The following is a 19,141-nucleotide window of genomic DNA, read 5'->3' as shown; positions in this document are numbered from 1 at the left end:
TTAGCTGGGAGTGCTGGCTTTTCAATGTAGTGGCAATTCTCTTAAGGTATTAAAGTTGGGAAATGTATTTAAAGAAAAAACATGCATTTGTAAAGGTCAGAAGTATGATGCACTGAAGGGAAACAATATGTTCAACCAAAGAGTTTGCAAGGTACACTTGCACTTTAATTACCTCCAACAAAATTACAGAAACTGCAGTTCTAAATCACATCGAGCTCAAAAAGCTTCTTGTTATATCTCCCAACTTGATGTAATCTTTCGGGTATTTTCAATTTCATCTCTCCTGCCATGACACACTCAAACCAACACATTTGTCCAATAACTTAATTGTTGTCTCTGTGGCTTCTTTCCCCAGGAATATGAATGTTTCTTTTTTAAAAATGTTTCAGTTTACTGTCCCTTTCCTTTCTACAATGTTTTCATCTGCTGGATGCCATTTCCAGAAAATTCTGTCTAAGTAACTATCTCATCATGCAGGCATTTTAAATTTTAAAAATCTGGGCAATTTAAAGTGTCTGAGATACTTCTGTAAAGTTAGAATGGTTCCCTGACCAAATCCACAGAAATTTGTATGAAAGCCACATGGACAAACCTGTATCTGGATGTGACTGCAACAACTGCATTTCATCACTTTTGCCATGATTCCATAAGTCCTTAATTTAAAGGTATTTTCAATAAGACTTATGGTGGAATCATAAAGGCTGGCAGGTCTGGAATAGGGACAAATGTGCAGAAAATGTGAATAGCGGGGAATCAAAATTTGCTAGTGATCAGATTTCCTTCAGTTTTTCACACAATGTGATTACCTTACATTCAGATGATAGAGTACACTAACAAAAAATGAAAGCGGAAGAACCCAGTCAATGAAATGTGGCAGTCAATTAAATATTGTTATGAGGATCAATACATTCAAGGGGGATATGGTGTCCATTATGTGGACTGGAACATGTAAATTCCAAAACAAATTAATCTTTTTCTTGCCACTGAACTGAGATTGATGTTAAGAAAAAAACTTGAGTATTCTGTGTACTTGTAACATTCATCAGTGAAATTAAAGTCAAATTTGTTGGAACAAAAGTGTTTGATTTGATCATATACAACTGAAATATGCCATGTGTTGCCTTAAATTAGCTAGGCATGATATCAGATAATGTTTTGATCTGGAAATATAGTGTAGAGCTACTTTCATTCATGGCATACCCATTACAAAAATTTTAGTGTCAATAAACCATACATTTGAAGAATTAATGTAAAGTTATCAATTTGTGAAGAAAAAAATAGGATCATATTTTGTTAACACTATCAAATTTTTGTTACTGTCGTATTTGAAAAAAATAAATTGAACTCATAAAAATAAATTAATTCACAATACATAAGGCATTTCAGATTTTGTGTTGATGGTTTAGTAGTTGCATACTTCAGTCTGTAGTTCCTCAATCCTCATCTTAAGCTTATGAATTTCATCCCCTTTAAGCCGAAGGTTTTTAGCTCCTTCATCCAACAGTTCTTGGTTCTCCATGTACCACTTTAACTTCTTCTTGAGCTTCCCCATCTCCTCTTCATACTTCTTCTCCAGGTCCTGGAAGGTTATTATAGATCAAGAAAAAAGGTTTGAACTCTTGTCACACAGAAAGGCAAAGACCACAGAAAAACATGAACTTTGCCAAAATTAAATACAAGTTTTTCAACAATGACAATAATGGTCCATATAATGTTTATTATGTTTGTGAAGATTTGGTGCTAATGTGATTGCCATTGATTGTATATGATGCACCAACAACATAAAAAACAGACTAGTCTACAGACTTAACCTGTTACCTCTTGTAAGTGCCTTTGGATGCCTCTACCCCATAGAAAATGATTTCTTCATGGAACCATCATCAGGTAGTTCTTTTTTAGCATAAGGCAAAATTCCTATGGCATACTGCCCATAACTCATATCCACATTCTCTATGCAGCACTGGGCCACCATAATCTTCACAGATTCCCATCTCAGTTTGGCTGCTGGTGATTTCTTCCCTTTCTATAATTTTGATGCTTTTGCAATGATGCCATGTCCATGTGATGGCTTCTATATTCCTGCCCATCTATATATAACCACATCTTCTCTAAAATCAATGGATGAAATTTTATGACAAACTGAAAATATGTTGCCCCAGTAAAAAACATGGAGTTTGCTATATATGCTCTAGTTGTTATTATTATTATTATTATTATTATTATTATCATTCATACCGTGGCTTCCTCAGATTTCATTTTCTTGGCCTCTTTCAGTTTCTTCTCGAGATCTTCCCTTTCAGTAACAAGTTTTTCTATGTGCTTCTCCAGCTCAACCTTAGACTGAACCAGAATGTTCATCTCTCTTTTAAGATTATTCATTGAAATCTGCAGCAAAAAATGAAAACCATTCAAGTAGTTATAACTTTATTCAGACATATGATTTAAAAAGTCAACCCAGATCACAAATGTTCATATCATCATTTTTTCAAGAAATAAGAAATCCATTTAGTTTTAAAATCATGGACCCAAAAAAATGACCGAAATTTTGTATAATAACCCTTGTGATAAGAACACCCCTAAAAAAGCCTAATAAACAGTTGTCATGAAAAATAATACAAAGCCTCTAAAAATACTCCTGGTAAACGAAGAAAATATTTTAAGAAGACAGCAGATTGCCAAGACAAGTCTATTCTGTATCACTTTATTATTGATTCCAGCTAGAGTTTGTGCATTAACCTAATTGACAAGCATATATAGACATAGGTATATAGAAGCTGATGACAATTTCAAACTGTACCTTAGTTTCCCTAAGCTCCGCCTCCAACTTGACAATAAGATCAACTCCCGCAAACCCAGCATCTCCTACTGCAATTTTTTGTTGGGCATCCAGGCCAGTTATCACCACTTTATCCCTCACTTCCTCAGCTTTCTTTTCTAACTCTGTCCTGCCAAACAAAATTATTTGCACCTCTTATGCCTCTTAAAAATTTATGGTAATATTATAAATAGGAATAAAAACTTTACAGTCAAGGAACAAAGGAGCAAATATTGCATCCCTACCTTACACATTGCTTACATCAACTGTTTATATTTGACCATACTTATTCAGTATGAAGCAGGTTAGGGAAAAATACAATGAAAAATGGTGGCACTCGGATTTAAATTACTTAATATTAGATATGACATGTGCATTTAGTTGTAGGTGGACATTAAAAAGAGGAAAGGAGAGTGAGTAAGGTTTAGTTCAAGTCTGACACATTCAACCACTAAGTATAATCTGTAGCTAAACCATATGAATTTGTGCAAAATAAAGAGACACTTGGGACTTGTATTTCAAATGACAACTTAAAATACCTGAGACTGGTCATCTCTGATAAAAGTTTCTGATTTTCTTTGAACATCCTCTCCTCTGTCTGCTTGCTTTGTTTCTTTATGTTCTTCATTTCATCATACAACCTCTTATTCTCCTGCTGGTAACCTGACAGAAGGGTTTCTTGTTCTTTGAGCTCTTTCTCAAGAAGGGCCATTTGGTCCTTATTGACTCCTTCAAGTGTCTCACCATTCAGTACTTTCTTCTTGACAGAGTCCTGATCACTTACCTCTACCTATAAGGTATAATATATCATAGAAATTAGAACCAAACTTGGATAATTTGTATGGAAGTATATATTGCATAAACATTCACAACTTCTGAAGAACAAGAAAATCGAAATAAACTGTGCTCCTAAAGGGTAATAAATACATCAAGAATAACTGCAGTTCACTTCTTGTAATAACTTTTTAAGAGATGTTTAGAATAATTTTTAATAAAGCTATTAAGTTCTGAATATAATGCAAAATATGGAAGTCAGTCTGTAAGTTGATGTACACCACACATTTGACTTATTTTAGCTACAAAAGTGGTAATTGGTGACCTGCTTGTGAAAGTTTAAGTCAGACAAAAGTGGTCTCAAATAAATTATGGGATTGGTGCCAAATTCCAGCAGTTGTAAGTTACTACTGTTGGGAATTAACATGCTTTTCCACAGATGTATGTAACTTAAGGAAGGTCTTGGGATGCTGTACCTGTATTATGTTTGGGCAAGTATTATGAAAGAAAAATATATACTTCCAAAAGCAAATTTTTAAAGTAAATTATGTTTTTCCAAGAATACTGACCCAATCACATTACATTAGGGAATATTATCCTGCTACCTCGCGAATCCAGCCCTATATAAAGACAAAAATTCATCTTTCCCTATCTATATAAACGGACAAAGGGCAATAAGTCTTACCAATTACCTCCCCTTGATACCACCAGGTGTAACCAGCTTTTAGCAGAGCGAGATACTAACAAGGATGCTTGCATGGAGGGGTGGTTGGAAGGGTGTTTAAGTAATGTGACTGGGTAAGTATTCTCAAAGATGCATAATTTTTTTTATAAAAAACTTTGAATATGTTCCCCAATCACATTACCTTAGGAAAATATGAAATGGGAGGAGGGGATGCTGAGCACCCAACACCTACCTCGAGTATCCTTCTAGGGAAGAATGGCTGAATTCCACATGAGATCAATAACCTGTTCTCCTAAATACATAAGCAACATTGCCTGGGGTCACTTGACCTGTGACCCTTACATTCAGTTAAGAAGATTATTGAAATTGTTTGACCTATAAAAAAATCACCAGCGAATCCAGCGAAACTAACAGGCTGTGTTAATTGCTCCAGTTGGGTCTGGTGTCTGTCTGTGCTGCAGCCACTGAACCCAATAGATTCTAGACATTAAATCTCTGAAATAAAGGCTTAAGAAGGTTGGCTCTGCCTGCCAGACCAATATTGTATAAAAGATCCAATAGGTCACTATCCCACCCAAAATGTGTCCATTATCATGGGGCAGTAGCCTTTGGTAGTGATTGGGGCCCAACTGTTTCACCTCAATGAGCCAGAGAAAAAGTTGGCCAGTTGAGGGATAGAAGCACACAGAGGGACAATATAGCTGGGTACTCTTGAGATTCTCTCCAGAACTGACAGTCTGAAATGTTTGACTTGCAAGACTTTTCTTGTAAGAACTGAGCTTGTAGAAGAAGAGAGCCATCCAGGCAGGGAAGGACCAACCATCACAGTGGTTACTGGAGAAAGCTTCCTGGGTATACTATCACTAGAAAGAGTAGATCAGTGACCCAGGGCTTGTCCCATTGGAGATTGTCCATCAGAAGCATCTTGCAGTGCACCCATGGTCCAAGCTTTTGGGTCTAGAACTGAAGAGAAAACGTTTTTATTCCACCTAGTCACCAAGAGGTCGATTATCAGATGCCTTCGAAGTGCGTAAATCGGAGGGAAGACCAACTGATGGAGAGACTATTCCATGTGATGGACATAACCAACTCTGCATTGTTTCTCAGCCAAGACACTGATGCTGTCAAGAATGTGTCTGATTTGTATGCTGATATGGAGATTGTTGCACCCAGGCAAAAATTGTCAAATCAGAACAGACAGGTTGAATGTTTTGGTGCCTCCATTTGAGGAGATAGGCCACCACCACATAGTTTTGGGACCAAATGAGGACCAGCAATCTTTTCAGAAATGAAAGGTACTGATGACAGATTTCATTTATAGGATCTTGATGTGTATAGGCTATTCCCCTGACAGTAGTTAAGGTCAACAACAGGTGGGGATCCTGACTGTGCGCAGTGGCAGTGGTACCAACCATTATTTCTGCCTGGACTTCTTCAGTGGGATTCCCATGGTCAGCTGATCTGCACTGCCCCATTGAAGTAGGAATGATTGAATCTCAGGTGTGATCATGACTGTTTGATTAAGAGGACATAAAATGGGGTGCAAATGTGCTGGCAAGGCCCTCAGAAAAAGACGGCCAAGTGCAATCAAGTCCACTGCCAAATAATAAACTGAGTTTTTGAAAGAACTGACCCACTGAAATCCACGTCCAAGAACTCAAGGGGTGCACCAGATTCTGATTGGTTAAGAACTCCATACCCAGATAGACAAAGTTCTTGGATGGATGAAGGTCTGACATTCCCAGTTTGTTAAAAAGCCTTGATGATCTAGAAGAGAAGGAAGATCATTCCAGCCTTGGATTAAGATATAACTTACCATGCGTTTCTGTAGGATGCCACCAAGGCATGTTGCCATTGATGAAGATGACGTCAGCCGGAACAAAGAGACAACACAATCCATAGTCTGAGCAAAAGCCATGGGGCCTAGGGGTAGAATGGTGAATTGATTAGGTAGATCCCGTCTTGAGGCTGCTGAACATCCCTTCACACTAATGGGGACTGAGTGGTTCTAAATGCCTGTGTGGGTGGAGTGGCAAGGTGAAGGGGCAGTTCCTGAGCCACCTACATTCATGCCTGCCTTTGAACTTCCTCTATTCTTCCTCCAGAGCAACAGTGACCTGAACAGAGATTTACTAATTCTTCAGAGCTGCAGTATGACTGAAGTAGCCAACACCTGAAAAAGAAATTTTCCTTGACAGTTGCTGAAAGCTAACTTCAGTCCATTCCATGGTGGATTTGAAGGACTTCCATTGTATGCACTGTAGTCCATTCCATGGTGGATTTGAAGGACTTCCATTGTATGCACTGTGCATCAAAACCTAACTGGGTCTACTTGCAGCACTAGAGAAGACATACCAGGTGGAGTGAAGATTCAATTCCATCCTCAGTAAAACTTCCCTAACTCTCCATCATGGACAAGCAGTGAATATACAGAAATCTGACACTGCCGGCTGGTTTGTCAGCTGGCAGTATAGAAGTCTGTCCAGCTATCACAAGTACTGTCACACCAAAGTCCTTGCCAGACAGACTTATTTCTCACTGAAATCTCCATCATAGAAAAGGCATGTCACCAACAATACGTTGGACAGACAGATCTGTCACTAAGATCACATAAATCATAGTTGACTGGATTCCAGGTTGGAATGTCTGGACGGCTGGTGACTTTACATTCTTAATGTGCGTTAGATCCAATCGATGGGGTGTGAACAGCGTGTGGTCGAAACAGATGCTGGTGGTATACAAATGGTCTGGCAATCACTGGTATCAGCCACACTAAAGGCCTGGTTGAACAGACAGATTTCTCATTGAAATCTCTGGTATAGTAATGATAAGATATTGATGGTATGGCTAGATGGATGGATCTATCACTAAGATCCCTGTACAAACTATTTGGCTACACCATTTCAAAGAAAAGGTCCCCATGTTGGGATGGCTGGGCTGCCAGTGACTGCTGGACAGTCAGTCTCAGTCATGGTATGGCAGTATAAAGAGTTGGATCCAACAGGTCCGGCATGAACACCATGCACCCAGACTTATGGGTCCAAAACTCATGCTCACACATGCCGGAGGGACTTGTACTTCATGGGCTGCCTAAAATTGGGGAATACTCCCCAGTGAGTTGGTATCACCAACATCAAACCAAAGGTTGTCTTCCTTGATTTATTTCATTTCCTTCCCTTCAATGCTGAATGGACAATCACTGCGAACGTGCATGTCATGCGTATAGTAAGCAATCCTCCTGAAACAACACGAGAAGAGAAAACAAAGCATAGATTACCAAATTAGAATGTGACTAACTAGCCAACAGCATAAACTGCCAATAAGTATATGACTAATTACTAAAACATAAGCCACGACTTCCAATGACTACATATTATAGACACTGCATATCAGAAACTGTATACATAGTATGAAAAAAACGAGTGGTGCACGGTGGTCTTACAAGACAAAGTCACGACAAGTGACATAATCTCAAAAATTGGCAGAAATTGTAACCTGCAGTGGATTGATAAATATGCACAATAAATCCAAAATGAACATTGGATGGACCCATAGGAACACAAGGCTGGGTTTTTGGAGGATAAATTATACAACGTGCAGTCTGTACAGTAGCTAAGCTAAAATCTGGCAACACCTGGTGGTATCAACAGGAAGTAATGGGCAGGAGTTATTAACCTTTGTCTATTAATAGAGATAGTGAAAGACGAATTTTCATCTTTTAGTAGGGCTCAATTCATAAGGTAGCAGGCTAATATTCCCTAAAGTAATGTGATTGGTGAATGTATTATGAGAAATTAGTTTCCTCTCCAAATATGTCATCTGATCATACAATTAGGAAATGGCCACAGTCACATCTACTTAACCTGTATTTTGTGATGTCTCCAGACATATGTGAAACAGCTAACAGTTTTATGAGAAATACAAGAGAGCACAAGGCCGTATGCATGGAATCAGTTCAGAGAAAAACTTATGCTCACAAAAATCAAGTTTCCTTGTATACCCATTGTAGCCAGGATGACAGACTCTCAGTGAAAATAATGTCCCTTCTTTGAGTGGCAAGAACAAATGAGATCTCCCTCTTTTTATCAACCCAGTCAACTTCTGATGGGATCCTACAGATCCCCAGAGATGAAAAGTATGAAGATAACAGAGGTTTCAAGACTTATCTGTTTGCGGCACACATATCAACCACTGTTAGACATTATTTCTCAGTCAGTTGAAGAGGCCTTTCTAGGATCTATTCAGCAATTTCTGTATCAAATCTGATGTTTGACAACTTGTAAATACATGTGAAATACAAACAACCTTACCTCATGTAATGGCCTGTATCAGCAGTTTCATCAATAATGAGGAACCAGACAAATGACACTTCAATTATTCACAATGATTGTTTCAGTCATGTAACTAAAGCACCTGTGGATTTGCCATGTCACAGTTCAACAAAATATCATAATTTAATGATTATATACCTGATCACCCCAAACCATCTACCATACCAATAGGGGTTGGGGTTGGGGCTGATTTTTTTGGACTGTATAAGCAGGGCCTATTCTTGACGACAAAAGCAGGTACTGTTATGAGAGACATCAAACCATTTTGGTAGAACTCATATAGTTAGAGTCAACCAATACAGCAGTCATCTCACTGATTCTGCCTGCTCTGTGTGTTAGTGTCTGTGTGTGTGTGTGATCAAGATTTTTAATGTAGCTTTAACAATTTTTCAGTTATACTGCTATGATGTCTACAGTGTGGCAGTTTATAGCAATGTCTAGAAGTAGGGAATCATATTCCACCCAGTCACATTATCCTGACACCTGGCTGACCAGTCCTAACACTAAGATGAGACTTTATTATTGCATCTGGTAATCTGCCACTAGGATCAGGAAAGTGAGGTAATCTGCAAAGATCACATGAACCAGAGGCCAAAGAGAATTCTGGGCTAAGATTCAACTCTCCATGTGTGCAGGTGGGGCACCACTTTGGTCATCCTTAGGGGGATTTTCTAGTAGGAGACAAATTCAAAACATGGGAGTTTTGAGATCCATCTCCAGATGAATGAAGAGCTAGAATGAAATGAGATAGGATCTATCTTTGTTGAAATAAAATCAAGTCTTGTTAAAAAAGTTAAACAATTGCTAACCCTATATTGTTGACATGCAACGTCTCAATCCAAAATGGTGCCGTGGACCAAACTTGAGGGATACATGTTCAATTCTGGTGAGAGAACTTCAATCCTGGAAAGACCTGGATTACTAAGATCCATATGGAGTTGAACTATGGAGAAACTCAAGAGCCATGGCATGCTAGGGCAGAGTCCTTCTCATTCTGAGGTCAAGTGTTGAAGACTTTCCCCAAATGGAGTGACAGAAAATGGCAGATTTGAGATGACATCATTTTCTGTGGGAAGATTTCTGGGAAGAGAATCTCTACTAAATCAGACAGTCTCTATGTGCTGGTTTGCTTGGTAAGCACGAGGTCTTCCTCTTTTGCAGCCCATTTTCTGACATCTATCTTTCCACAGAATATGAAGTTGGAATAAAGAGGTTATAGCCTTGCAATTGTCTTTAAGCAGTGCAGATAGGAACGGCCTTCAAGAGTGAGTGTTAGGCTGTCTTACTGAGTACACAATATGTGAGACAAACTCCACACATATCTCTGTCAGTAGGGTGCTCAATGGAAGGATCTAAGCTCATGTTACATGAAGCTGTACATGAAGCCAATCTCTTTCATGCATCTAAATGACTGATATAAAAAGGTCTATGTGAAAAGAGGAAGGCTTTGTCATTTCAAGTCCTGAAATGCATTTGCTGTGTAAAAGAGTGGGTGCGTCTCAGTTGGAAAGCCAAGTTAAAAATCACCATGGGAGTTGTCTTGAAAAGGTGTGTCGATACTTGGGTCTTTATCTGTCAAGATAATGCAAGATTTTAGCAAATCAATTAGTCAGGTGAAACTGTTTTGAAAAACAGATCACAAAAGATGGTCCTAAGTTGTGATTGATCTGGAACTGGTGATGGACCTTCTTCAAAAACTACGGACAGAAAATGGCAGAATTGATCTTATTACCTAGAACATGATCATTTACTGAACATTTACTAATAGGACTTACAAAAAGTAAAGTATTGAGTTTAATCGCAAGTACTATAGACCATATGACTGGCATTTAAGATGGCGATGGTCCAACAAAGTCAGACCAGTGCAAAATATTTTGCATGATGAAGACAGTGAGATTAGACAGATAAATAGAGGGTATATACTTCTGTGACGTAAGAAAAGCCAGAGGTACTACTCAAATCATGAAAGGGTACAAACAAATGAATATTTGTAGCAAGATCTCATAAAGTGCATGATAAACTGGCATAACAAGCCAACTGATGAGATGTGATGCCAATCCCTTGATCCAATTTAATCTGACTTTCGTCTATGAGACAAGCAGATTGCATTTTAGTACTTATGTTGTAAAGATGTGCCAAAAGATGTGGTTAATGTCATTTTTAACTTGGGTGGGCTGAATTTGCAAGGAAGTGGATGTACTCATAAAGTGTTATGATTAAGTAATATAAATGAAGAACAAATTACTAAGTAAATTCTCCTAGTACCATGTTAAGTTAATCTAAAGGTCAAGCAGCCTTACTAGGGTACTGACAGTTTTCAATGCATAACATACAAAATTAATTTATTTCAATTTCACAATCTTTCATTTAACAACTGTGAAATTTGCATTATATAAGGGCTGTTCTATTTAAACATACATGGTACCCAAGGAAGGCAGTTCTGAAAAAGGATATGCCAGGGAACTATGAGTTCACAGTTTTTATTAAAATGATAATTATAAACTGCATCTATGGCTGAATACCCTACATTAAAAGTGCCTTCCCTGGGTCCCATGTATGTTTCAACTGAACAGCCCATACCAAAATTTCTGCTGACTTTCGTGATAATATTTTCAGAAGAAAACCTGAGGTGAATATGCTATGCTATTTAATAGGCATAATGATGTCAGAGATTTAAAAATGACAAGAAGAGCTATATGCCTTAAATGGAGGCAAGAAAATCTTCACCTTGGCATTAAGTACAAAGTTCTCCTGCTTCAATTTAAAGATTTCCTGATCAGACTCCAGTCTCAAGGCCTCCAACTTCTTTTCAAATTCACGATGCGCCATCATTAATTCTGCTGTAAGATACATACAATTTATAAATTAGATAGAAAATAAGAGAAATGCCCTTTTCAGGATAATTTTTAATGATCACTGATAATTCTCAAAATTTGCTCCAGCCTTTATTTTCCATTGGGAGAAAGGAGACATTTCTCAAAATAGTGAATCAAATTTGATAAACCCACTTGATGACTTACCGCTTCAACAAAAAAAGGAAAGAAAATTAGAAACCTAAGAAAAATCAAATCGATATTTTCTCAGCTCAAGTTATTGCATGCTCTGAATATCCTTAGTCCATTTAGTTTTTGTACGGCCATGTTCCGCATGTCGGCCATAATTATTTAACGTAAGTATAATAACTAGGCTTCAGTTAAGAGAAAATGTATTGGCTGTTTATAACTAAATAAAGAGACACTGGGTAAAAGTGAAAGACATATCATAATTGTAAATTCTTTTTCTGCAGTTAATCATTTGGACAACACAAACATTTATCACTTTGTCCTCATGCAATGATCACATTCAAAGTTATTCATGATTTATAAGGAATAAAATAAAAATGAAGTCCTTCTACTCAAAACTTCTTTACTTAAGCTCTATTTGACCCCAACAATGTCCATAAGTACTTGACAATCCAATTCTTGTTTCTGGTATGTTTCTCCTTCTTTATTTATCTTTTTAAGAAGCTAAGTGAAATCTGTAATTATGAGTCCCTTGCTTTGATCAATGTATGATGATCAAGTTTTGGACATTTTCATAAATTGCAACAGTAGTTACAGCTGACTTTCTATTTTGAATATTTATATCTCATTACTTGATACTGACAGATACACTTCAAATGAAGAACATTTTCTGGAGGGATAAAACATCACTAGTTTATGTAACAATAACTCAACAAATGTGGAGAAAAAATGGAATTTTGTCAAGAATTTTTTAAATATAAAATATCAATTCATTTAATTTTGCCTCATGAAAATTCTTTTTATACAATAAGAACAAAGAAATTTTCAGCAATTTTCTTATCCAAAATAGACAAATATGTTTGGTGTTTTACACCAGACCAACACAGCAAAGTTATATCATGCTGATGCAACAAGTGCTTTGTGCAGGGACAGACCATGATCCAGGCAAATATGATGGTAGGATTTAAAGTCACATTCATTGGGTAATCATGTGTGCGGCATATTAACCACTGTGCCACTCCAGTACAGACAGATATTCCAGTTGAATTTCAGTCTACTTACAACAAACATGCAAGTGTTTATGCACAGATGCAAAAAGAAGTACCTTCCACTTGTAATTTGGCCTGATTTTCCTGTTTCCATCGCTCCTGCCAATCTCTTACTAAGTCCCGGTCCAGGTCCTTATGTTTCCAGCTTTCTGACAGTGATGGCTCCTCCACAGAATATTTCAACTGCAAAGAAGTCCAACATTTTAAAATCATTTCGTTTGCAGTACATGTTAATCTTCCAGTGAAATAGACCAAACTTGTATGCTTGTTAATTACTTGTGTGCTTCTATGTCTATGAGCAATCCTAATTATCTATGGCAAGTCTGATGGTAATTGTGAAAAAAATCAATTTCTTCTGACAAAGTTTGGGAATGGGAAATTTGAGACAAATGATTTAGTCGTGCTAATCACTAAGTATGACTACATAATATATGGAGTAAATTTCATAACTGTACATGAAAATGTTTTAGACAGATCCTTCTCTGTGCATAGCCCCCATCATGACTTTTGGTTAAATTTTCCACCCATTCAAGACAGCCTGCATTGGGGTAGTGTGTTGCTGAAGTACATCTAATGATAATCTAATTAAGTCATTTTACCATTACCTGTGGAACATCATCTCCTGTGAAGTGATTCTTGATGTAATGAGCAAATGAATCAACTGATGCCTGTAGCTGAGAGTCCAGAATTAGCACACCTCCTTTCCTCTTCTGCTTGGGAGAATGGATGCCTGGGAAGACAGAGAACAGTAAGTAATGAAGTTTGCATAAAGATTTAAAAAAATCACTGCAAACACTGATATAATACACATACCTGCCATATTCTCAGTGTTGGGGCATTTGGGCCCCTCAAAAGCTGCGTTCTGAAGTCCCAAGGGGGGGGTAGTCAGTATGTGTGACAAAAAAAATGCAATGTGTCCAACTGAGAGTAAGTTATCTTTTCACATAAGCCTATATATATTTAAAGGAAAATCAAATCTGCTAGAAATAAAATAACATATCTGTTTTCTATGAAGCATTTAATATGCTTACAAACCAAAATTAGTATGCAAACTAAGCACTGTACAATATAATACACAATGACATAAACACAACCACACAGACATTAAATAAAAAACATGTATACTAAGTTTCTGTCCGTAGAAACCATTGGACAGTGGAATTTTTTCGTTATTTGATATAGTCTTTGTTGCTCTTAATAGTGTGTGTGATGGGGAGAGGGGTTTGAAGATAAAACAAAATGTTGTTTATGTTCATTTATTAGATATCTCTTCAATGACGTCAAAATTTGTCCAAAATCATGGAATGGTAGCCCTTGTTTGTGAGCAGCTGCATTTACAATTAATTCAGCAGTACCAAAGGGATAGGAAATTCATCTGTACTAGTCTTATAACTAGTGGTCCAGGAAATTATATATACTACCACATGGACAAGACCTAAGAACTGAAGAAATTCCCAAGCTGAAATTCAATTCTCGGAAAGAAATGTTAAGATGGGATATAACAGAATTTGTCCTTGCTGACAAGAAATTCAAGACAAAGCAGAAGCAAAAAAAGAGATTTCATGGCTTGACACAAAAGGCAAACACTTTGTGCCTTTTACAGAATGTGGATTTGAAGTATGACAGTTTGGTTGGTTGGTTGGTTGGTTGGTTAGGGTCTGGGACTAATTTTAATTACGTAATACTTATCAACTCAAATTCTTTAGTTACCTTTCCCAAGTCCAAGCTTCATGGTTCCATCTGATTCCTTCATCCAGTACTGGAACTGAACAGAAAAATATACCAGCCTGACTCCTGCATCACAGACATTCCATATGGGTCACTATCCTTTTAGACCAAGTGTAAAGGAATTAACAGATGGGTGGAAGGAGCATTTTACAATGTAGTAGGTAAGTAATACATAAAATTATTTTACCACCAACACCACCAACAACCCAAAACACCCAAACATTTTAAGAGCAGAATACATTACTTGCTACTAATACAATGCTGAACTTACTGGTTAGGAGGGAGCCTTAAAAAAACCTGGTATAAAGTATTATACTTACAGTAGAAGTGTTCACTGGTGTAAACTAGCAGAATGTTAGGTCACTTGTGCCATTACTATCAGGCCCAGCAAAAAAATGCCTTCACTCTGGTGCACCAAATATCAAAGGTAAAATGAGGAGGCAGTGTGAGACTGCCAGAAAGCAGTTCTCCTAATATAATCTAAAGATTCAAAAATGCCCAAGAAGTTGCAAGTAGCAACAGTTCTACCTGCATGGGCTTTAATCTTCATAAAAGAAAGGTCTCTCTCAGTGAGGGACTGACAAGCTCTCTTGATAGTGAGGACAATCCATCTGGAAATAGTGGACACCTAAATATCTGAGACACCCTTTATAGGTCAGAAGAGATGTTTCTGACCCTTCCTTCTCCTTTTAAAAATAGCCAAATAAAACCTTGAGGCCCTTACTGGATAAAGGAGTCAATTTTGGTCATCTGCAGCAGAGATGCAACTGAACAACTGAGACTGGAGATCTCAAGCAACTATTGTTAGTGAAAGGAGCTGTTAGCCAGGTTGTCAGAGTGTGTGTGTGGTTTGGATTTTTAATGTAGCTTGAACAATTTTCCAGTCATATCGCTACAATGTCTGCAGTGTGACAGTTTATAGTGTTGTCTAGCACTGGGGCATCATGCCACAGACATGTCCCACCCAGTCGCATTATCCTGACACCAGGCCAACCAGTCCTAACACTAACCTTTTAATACTGAGAGCCAAGCGAGGCAGCTGTTAGTACCATTTTTGTAAGTTTTTGGTTGTCAAAGAGAAAACAAATACTAATTACTGTTGAGCTGAAAGCAACCCTTTTCTACTAACAAAGCATAAAAATCACTCCTCTTCAAGAAGGCTAAAGTGAACAGGAAAACCATCTTAAGGGTAAGGGTTTTGAAGGAAGCTTCACTCAACAGTTCATAATGGGGATTTTGACAATGCCCAAAGTATGCAGGAGGCATTACAATGAAGCATTAGTAAGTGAGATACTGGTCTCTGAAGCTCAAAATATCTCATCAGACTGGAACGATGAGGATCTGACCCAATGGTAGGACCCCTAGAAAACTTGAGATTGTTTGAAAATGCTACCCTATAACCATTAATAGCGTACATAGAACATTCTCTCTCTCTGAGAAAAGAAAGAGAAAATCTGCCACTGTGCTCCAAGTGGGAGAAGATTCTCCTCATAAACCTTAGCCTGGATGATGCAGTTTGCAAACAGGGTCTTAACTCAGAAAGCAATTACGTGAGACAAGATCCAAGATCTTGTTAATCTTGCTCATTGGAGGACAACCCTTTAGAGGGTACTGCTCCTCCTTCAAAGTGAGGCATGACTAACTGTCTGTTGTATTTCTCATCCTGTAAGGTACCCAGATTTGATCCATCTCCTGCATTAAAGATACTGGACTGAGCATCAGGGATCCTTGAACCTAATGAACTATCTGAATCTATCAAGGCTCAGAATATTTTGTTTCCCACATAGGCATTCCCACAAGAGGAAAAGATCCAGAAGATGAGGAAGATGGACTTTTTTTCCTCCTCTGATACATGCAGTGACTTTATGTCAAGCACCACACTTCACTGGATCACAGAAAACAAATCAGACAAACATCCATACATGTGTACCCAGTGCACACTATGCAGATGTGTTGAGTGTTACACTCGACATTCTTATTCCCACTTTCCCACACTTTGTGATAAATAATCAAAAAGGAAAAATGAATACAAAAAACACAAAATCCAGAACTAATAAAATTGTAGGCTATCCTTATTCTATCACCAGTACAACAAAGGGAAGGTATCAATGACTGGGAAAACTAACTAACACTCAATCAAAACAAAAATATAGGTGGAAAACTGAAAATGATTTAAAACTGAGAATGATGGCACTTTTCAATGAGTGAATTTACACACATCTACCATGTACAGCATATAAGGATAGTAACACATAGTGGAATGTGATGTCAGATTGGGATATTGTTCTTTCAGTTCTAGACTCCTAGTACACTAAGTGGGGGCAGAAATCATGTACTTAGACTTGGAAGTATGTATCCCAGGAAGGTAAACAATGCAACAGTGGCTGGTAATGTATTACTGCATTAATGTTTGTATTTCTTGCTGTAAAATGTCTCATGGTATGTCTATAGCAAAGGATGCTTTCACAATAGTGGTGTGTGTTTATTTAACATATTCTGTTAGTCTTCTGTGAAAATTATTCAAGATCCATGGATCATTCCTGCTGAGTCTCCCATTCCATGGCAAAGTGTTGCAGCCTTCCACCTACTCAGCTGTCAGAAAAAGGTGGTAAAGCATGTGAAGGTTAGCAATGAAAAAAGCTTGGTAAAAACTATTTTTCTCCTTGTGTCTTGTCATGCGTGGCCCTTGCAACTGAGTTCATGTTAAGGAAATGGACTTGTAGAACAGTTGGCATGCCTTGGTTGTTTGGGAGGACTGGATCTATTCTATTACTCTAATCATTCCTCAGAAACAACAGCTCTGAATCAGTGAACATATGAAACTTTTGTCTCTTCAGTGGCCTGTTTCCATGCTTCTTGAATCTGGCTGTGGAAAACCATAACTGGAAGAGGCTGCAATCTAAGAGTGGTTTTGTGGTCGTCTTTCAGCAAAGCATATGTGAAGTAAAGGCATCTCTTTTTAAAACTGTTGACTAATGGATGAAGTTATGGCACTGGAAAGTAGGTTTTGAACTTCTCTGTTAAGGAATTATAAAAAATGAAACACAGACTCCCAAGCATGACAATTAGTGTGGTTCTTGATAGAAGGGTGAATGGGTTTAGGCTGTTTTGATTGCTGGAAAATAGGCATCAAAACATACCCCAATGACATTCCAATCTAACTGGTGAGTGCTGATGAAGAACTTCTGGCCCACATGCACAGAGACACATTAACAGGCTAGCAATGAATGTATTGTCAGCGGGGACTTCAGTGTGAACAACTGGTGTGTGTGTGTGTTGGGGGGGTTGTGATAGTGAGAAGCCTCCTGTGATGTGTACGACAGATAAACTGGTGATGCTCACTGTATAGGATGGTAAGCAACGCTGGGGATCCAGCTACTATGGGCCATGGTTATCTTCAGGTGTAGGCTGAAGCTGTGCTGGAACAGATCTGCTCCCATAGCTGGCTGATGTCAAGTGTCAAAGTTCTGTACTGCTTATCCCATGAAAGAAGAACACTGCCTGTACCAGGTAGCTCCTGATTTGCCATCATATCCAATACTGATCCAGATCACTAACTGCACCATACTAGTATTGGTCCAATAAGCAGTGCCCTAAATTTCTGTTCTGTTGGTGACATAAAGTATAGTGGGGCTGGGGTAATGATTCTACGAGGGAAGCTTGTAATAACCTGAATTCAAAGTTTCTGTTCAATGGGTTAGATTTCACATTACAAACATCAGTCAAAAGAAAACTGAGTTGGCATTTGATGACATCTCATCATTGATCAAACACTTCATTGCTTTCTCATGTACCCTAGTAAGTTGCTTGGTAATCATGACCCAAGACTGATCAAAAGCCCTCATTTATAAACAGGAGAAGTAAGTCTTATCATAACAAGCTGTGCAATGCTACAGATGAACTCTGATTTATGGACATGTCAAGTTAACTTATTGAGAGGATAAATAAATATTCACATAGTTAAATTTGCAATTCACATCCTAATACACGTACACCTAATCTTCAAATACAAATGTGAAGATTTTACGACAGCTGTAAATCTTTATTAAGATTTATTATGAAATTAAATCAATGCAAACATTTAAAAAGAACTATGAATAAACACAGCTGATAACCCCAGAGTACAAAAATACTGACTGCATATGACAAAAATACTGATTTTTAAAACTTTAATGCATATGTAACTATTTACAACATCTACAACCATATTAGTAAAGAAGGACAGTTTGCACTCTTGCACCTTCAGAACAGGCACCCTGTTCATTCGGGTGCCAATTAAGAAGAAAGAGTGCAACACACTCAGATACAGACTGATTATAGAAGCCTTTTCCACACCTTGTTTTTTCAATCATTATAAATTCCAATGCACTATTTTTAATTGATGATATGAATTCTGTGCGATTTATTTAATGAACTGTTTTCGTTCTAGCACACAAGTAATCCTTTGCGATTGTACTGTCTGGAAAAAGTGTGAAAAATAAATCCCTATCAATACAAGCAACTTAAAGAAGTTCATTTCTAAAAGAAATTTAGTAAAATGAACTTCTGATCAAATTACATCAAGTTTTTATCTCTAGTATTTATAAATGTTGTATGCTGTGTTGTTGATGATGAAGCAGGAAGCTCTTTATTAGCTTACATGTTGCTTTAGGTCATACTGAAATCAAAATAAACAATTTGCAAAACATACAGTTTTCTCCTTTACTAGATGGTTTCACAACTCTAAACAAAACAGCACAATTGTCCTTCCAGTTCTG

The 19,141-nt window shown here is 37.6% G+C and overlaps 1 protein-coding gene across 1 annotated transcript in view; it reads right to left on the bottom strand.

The window, feature by feature from the left end:
• Window positions 1–19,141, bottom strand: part of LOC149796463 (centrosomal protein of 162 kDa-like) — a 132,314-nt gene that overhangs the window by 33,119 nt on the left and 80,054 nt on the right. The window contains exons 18-24 of the mRNA XM_089961168.1: window positions 13,262–13,386; window positions 12,713–12,839; window positions 11,333–11,445; window positions 3,355–3,605; window positions 2,798–2,945; window positions 2,236–2,385; window positions 1,418–1,579 (exon numbers count right to left, since the gene is read on the bottom strand). Coding sequence (XP_089817294.1) covers window positions 1,418–1,579; window positions 2,236–2,385; window positions 2,798–2,945; window positions 3,355–3,605; window positions 11,333–11,445; window positions 12,713–12,839; window positions 13,262–13,386 — 1,076 coding nt within the window. The remainder of the gene's footprint in view (window positions 1–1,417; window positions 1,580–2,235; window positions 2,386–2,797; window positions 2,946–3,354; window positions 3,606–11,332; window positions 11,446–12,712; window positions 12,840–13,261; window positions 13,387–19,141) is intronic.

Source organism: Sinohyriopsis cumingii, chromosome 6 (genome assembly GCF_028554795.1).
Source record: "Sinohyriopsis cumingii isolate HCF-2022 chromosome 6, ASM2855479v2, whole genome shotgun sequence".
NCBI lineage: Eukaryota > Metazoa > Mollusca > Bivalvia > Unionida > Unionidae > Sinohyriopsis > Sinohyriopsis cumingii.
Note: the sequence above shows the minus strand (reverse complement) of the source record. Positions and strands in the feature narration are given on the sequence as shown.